This window comes from Priapulus caudatus, unplaced genomic scaffold (genome assembly GCF_000485595.1).
Source record: "Priapulus caudatus unplaced genomic scaffold, Priapulus_caudatus-5.0.1 Scaffold145, whole genome shotgun sequence".
Lineage (NCBI taxonomy): Eukaryota > Metazoa > Priapulida > Priapulimorpha > Priapulimorphida > Priapulidae > Priapulus > Priapulus caudatus.
Window position 1 is genome coordinate 106,089 of NW_014577206.1, and position 2,525 is coordinate 108,613.

The 2,525-nt window shown below is 37.9% G+C and overlaps 1 protein-coding gene across 1 annotated transcript in view; it reads right to left on the bottom strand.

Moving 5' to 3' along the window:
* Nucleotides 1-334: 334 nt before the first annotated feature.
* The window catches only part of LOC106806183 (dual specificity protein phosphatase 19-like), a gene marked incomplete at its 3' end in the record, with an annotated part of 12,033 nt that continues 9,842 nt past the window's right edge, over nt 335-2,525 (bottom strand). Inside the window, 4 exon segments of the mRNA XM_014808050.1 lie at nt 335-420; nt 952-1,121; nt 1,816-1,955; nt 2,146-2,258. Of these exon segments, the coding sequence (XP_014663536.1) occupies nt 335-420; nt 952-1,121; nt 1,816-1,955; nt 2,146-2,245 (496 nt within the window).

A 2,525-nucleotide genomic window follows, 5' to 3' on the forward strand; every position in this document is an offset into this window, starting at 1 on the left:
AACATTTTAATTTGTATCTCTACTGTTGATGCACGGATGTTTGTGCTAAGATATGATAATATAAAGGTGACATCTACACCTGACATGCATCTACTAAAAACAGATTACGACGTGAATCTTCCAATCGAAATTAATATCGTTGATGCGTTACTAGCAACAACCTGGGGGCCGTTGTCAGAAGCATCGTAACGTTAAAGCTAACATTAACGCTAAGACTTAATGTTAAGACTAACGTTAAGACTAGTTTGATTTCTGACAACGGGCCCCTGGATATGTTACCACGTAAACAGACAGGTTAAGGATATTAATTTCTAGGAAGGAGCACATGAAATACCGAGTAGGAGTCCCGGCAAGATTTCTCCAACCTGCACATCTTCCTTCACGTCGCCGATAAAACCGACACCATCGTCGCCCGCTCGGCTGCAGCGCAAAGAAAAAAACAACTAATTAAACAACGACCGTACGAATTCCACATATTTGGATTTATCTCGTGATATATATCCGAGTACATTGGCCCTGTTATCGACAGTTTCGACACAACTGGTCTGACTGTCTTTGTTAAGATGAATGAAGTTGCTTGGGGTTGTCACCAGATGGCAGTAGGTGACGTGAGCTGTGTAAATTAACGGGTCAAAACTCGGATTAATCACAGTCTCATTATTCTTAATTTTACTATTAAATCCAATGAACTTATTGTAATGTTGACATACAGTTATTGACTGACCAAGGTATAAATCCCATTAGCAAACATTACGTTGATTGCATACATGCGCTCCTAGATGGCAAACACAAACTGTGAGTACGTGCGAAAGACGAACACTTTCAGAAGCTTTTTTAATACTTTTGGCATACTTTAGGAATACTTTCAGAATATTTTTGGAGTACTTTTTGAGTACTTTCGGAGTACTTTCGGAGTACTTTCAGAACCTAAATGGGAGCTTTTGAACTTACTCAGTGATTACCCTGCCATAGTCATTTCTTGTCTCTACCAATTTTCGTCCACCCGGTGTGGTGATCTTCGTCTTAGTCTTGCGCAGCTTCGCAGCAGAAAACGCTTTGATCTGTTCTTCCCAATTATCATCCATCGTTGAGATAGAACTATTTTTTATCAATGAATATGCCTATATGAAACACAGAAAACAATTTACATAACTATATTTATAATTATATAACTATTTTTTCTCGATGAATATTCCTATAGATATAGAACACAGAAAACAATTTATATTACATAGACTATACCATTTGCAACTACAGATTGCGTCAATATTTTTCAGCTAACAAACATAGTTCGTAGTTACACGACTAATGGTAGAATTGTCAAACATGACCGCGTGTTTTCCTCATTGGGACTTCTACGGGTATAAACATGTATTGTGCAAGTATCAATAAAATGCTCGCTGATGGCTTAGTATGCAAAGCACTTGTAGCTGAGCAAAGATCAAGTAGTTAATTTGGGAGAATTATAGAATAAGGGTTTGGATTACATAACCTCTTTAAGCATATAATCGATAGACAAACTTCACTACATGTTTATTAGATATTAGATCTTTATCCATTGACTCACTGAGTATTATCTAGTATACACACACCCAGTTAGTATGGGACTGAACATCTTCCACTATACACACTATGGATGCACCAACAGTTACACCAAACCTTGCAACTTCATATGCAAACCTGTATTAAAATTACTATAAATATGCTATGTGGATGCTAGAGCACATGCTTATATCAATGAATAAAATCTTAGACACAATTATTATATGTCATTAAATTCATAGTATTACATATAATATAGGTAAAAATACTTACTAGTATTGTAGTAGTACACAAAACTGCAGACGTAAACACGGCAAATGTTTCAAAATGCGAAAGCTCACGAATCCAATGTTCTGCGCAGACTATTCTGGGTATGTGTGTGGTACAGCAGCAGCGAACGTCCTGGGCAAGACCCTATAAATAACCACAGCTGCAGTTTAGGTGGAGATTACCACCACACCAGTTATGTACACACAGACAGTACAGCTTTTAGTGTAGCAGCCTCTGTATGTGTGGCAGTATCTGTTGCTGGCTATTACAGCACGTGATTAGCAAAATGTGAATACATCCACCCATATCCTAGAATTAGAGAGGTTCACGTACTTCCTAGTATTATAGACTTTCCTTGGAGAGGACGGGCGAGCACTTGAAGTAGATAGCCAGACTTTGCTCTTGTACAGATTACAGTCAGGTTCGAAAGCATCGCGTCCTATAATCTAAAGAAGCGGCAACCTTCAAGTCGAGGTGGTGACGTCATTAGGGACATACAAAATCTAAAGAATTGTGAATTAGGGAGGCGTGTTTCGAGTTTCGAGATAATACTATGGGCATGTTATTGTATGTTAATAAATTGTTTACATGTGATAAACAGTCAGTTGCCGACGAGAGATCAGTGTTGTACTAAAATTGAAACTTCTTCTACTTACTACTGGGGCGCAATCCGCAATAATTGACAACAATCCAATTAATCCAACCTTGACTCT